Here is a 2,405-nt window from a genome sequence, read left to right as displayed (position 1 = left end):
TACTAACTGGTGCCACACTCCACCCAGTACATTGTAAAAGAATGCAAACCATTTAGCATTTTCGGAAACATCCCAGGCAGCTAAAATTACGTTACCAATGAAATTGAAGATTTGAGTGGCACAAATTGTAAACCAACGAGAATGAGATTTATCTGCAACAATACCAGCAATAGCCAAGTAAACCATACCTAGACCTGGAGTAACCATCGATAAATCATGCACTTTGGGAATAGAGTATCTTCCTAAACACTTAACCAGTAAAAGATAAGCACCAGAAGCCATGTTACTATTATTCTAACAGAATATATCCCATAAAGATAACAGATATATTTTCCAATTGGTAAAAATACTTTTCCAGACCTTGAGATGGAATACTTTTGTTGAAAAATCTGCCTTCTCGGTATTATTTTTCGCTAACTCTCTTTCTTGCCAATCTTATTTCATCATCGGTTAAGAAAATAGAATAACAATTATGTGGATCGCCAGATAATGAATAGAAACCAATAATACCAGCAACAACAGATATAATTTCATCAATGATAAAATTCCATCTCCATCCAGACATTCCATTAACTCCATCTAATGAGGTGAAAACTGCAGATTGAATACCACCTGAAGATAGACCAATATATTGTCCGAAATTATAGAAGGCTGAACGACGTACCATTTCATCATGTTTATAGAAACACCCAAAAATATATTGATAAGCCAAATAACTTGGTGGTTCAAATGTACCGATGAAGAACCTAATGGCCTTTAAATGTGGAACGCTGTTGAAATTGGCTGCACCAACCGTTAATAGGAAATAATGTTACCCACAATGTACATAACTTGAATATAAACTAAATCACCACCTTCGAAATTTAATTCTTCCTTCATACCTGAAATATAAGCGTTATTGACATTGACTGTATCTAAATATTTAACCCAATAGGTGATACATGAATGGAAGGCCAACAAGATATCTAATTTTAATATTAATTCCTTTCTTCATAAGAATTAGCAGACTTAAATCAACTGTACCATTTATTTTTGGTCTGTTGAGTGCTATTAATACGATATTCTTGTTCATCAAAGAACTTCCACCATTTTCTGTTTGCCTCATCCCTATATTCATACTCGGTTTCCGATTTTAGTTTAGAATCTGCATCTATGGATGATCTTTCTGAGATCTTTTGGGTACCGTTTTTCTCAAATTCGTCTACTTCGCCAACTGGAGAACCCTCGTATGATTTATCAGGATCAGTTGCAGAACTAATTACTGAAATTGATCCTTCTTCTTGTTCTTCTTCGTCTAAATCTTCCACTATTCTCTTGACAGGTATGAACCCCCACTTTAATCTTTTATGAGGATCAATTATTAATTCCTTGACTAATGAGGACATTATAGTATGTTTCTTGTTGTGCTTTGTATGATTTTATGATTTGGGCCTTTTCCAAGAGAGTTGCCCACTAACATCATTCCTCAAAAGTAACAAATTATGTCAGCCTTATATATAATTATACACCAAAGCCAATTTCAAATAACCAAAAATCTCCTACCCTAACATAGCTTAAAAATTGTGTACTTCATATTGATAAGCACGTATTGCCCTTGACCAGTCTAATAAGATTTCTCAGACATAGGCGATGTCACTGAAAGGTTTTTTCTCCCAATTTTCACTCGATGTTTCTACTAAAGTTATACAAAAACACAGTATTGGCCTTGAGTCATGGATGGGAGTTTCGTAGGGAGCCCAAAGTCCCTTTTGAGTCTTAAAAAACTCAAGTCAATCGACTAAAGTAAACTGTGTTTCGAGGACTCATTTTGAGAAGGTATAGATAATAGAACATCGTAGAAAACAGCTGTGGACCCTGGACACAGTTTCGAGTAATTTTTACACAAAGCACAGAGGTTTTAATCTGGTTAGATTATTTATTTTATAAATATGATAAAAATATAAACTAAGTGGAGTATTAAGAAAAGCTCTTTTTATCAATGACATGTTTTCTTTATATTATTCTCTTCCTATATGGTGAAAACATTTTTCACATGAATTCAGACTGTCATTGGTTCGAAACTCATCAGATCTTGTCTTCTAACGTTAACAAGGCTAGGTAACTCATTCCTCTACCAAATGCCGTCACAGAGGCTCCATAAAGTAAAGCTGAAGAGTCTAGCTATCTACGTAAGAAACGTTACTGTCAAAATATTCGAGAGAAATTCAAAAACATGAACTGAAGAATTTTAGATGAACTACATTTTGATAATTAAATCCTGGTAAAGATGCATAAAAAGTCAATTAAGAAGCCAGAGACGAACTAATGCTTGGGTTGCTTGACAAAAACTAAAAAACTAAGATATGGTCGGGAACGTCCTAGTTGTTCCGCAGATAAACGAATTGGTGTTCCGTTTCCTCTCTGTA

The 2,405-nt window shown here is 34.5% G+C and overlaps 2 protein-coding genes across 2 annotated transcripts in view; both read right to left on the bottom strand.

Annotated features, from left to right (window-relative positions):
- NDAI0D05110 (uncharacterized protein) overlaps positions 1–282 on the bottom strand; it is a gene marked incomplete at both ends in the record, with an annotated part of 540 nt that extends 258 nt beyond the window's left edge. Inside the window, one exon of the mRNA XM_003670019.1 lies at positions 1–282. This exon is cut by the window's left edge and continues 258 nt beyond it. Within this exon, the coding sequence (XP_003670067.1) occupies positions 1–282 (282 nt within the window).
- A 121-nt stretch (positions 283–403) lies between these two features.
- On the bottom strand, positions 404–667 carry NDAI0D05100 (uncharacterized protein; the record flags this gene model as incomplete). Its single annotated transcript, XM_003670018.1, has 1 exon — positions 404–667. The coding sequence occupies one exon, from the start codon at positions 665–667 to the stop codon at positions 404–406; it is 264 nt and encodes an 87-aa protein (XP_003670066.1).
- Positions 668–2,405: the final 1,738 nt, after the last annotated feature.

Source organism: Naumovozyma dairenensis, chromosome 4 (assembly GCF_000227115.2).
Source record: "Naumovozyma dairenensis CBS 421 chromosome 4, complete genome".
Taxonomy (NCBI): Eukaryota; Fungi; Ascomycota; class Saccharomycetes; order Saccharomycetales; family Saccharomycetaceae; genus Naumovozyma; species Naumovozyma dairenensis.
Note: the sequence above shows the minus strand (reverse complement) of the source record. Positions and strands in the feature narration are given on the sequence as shown.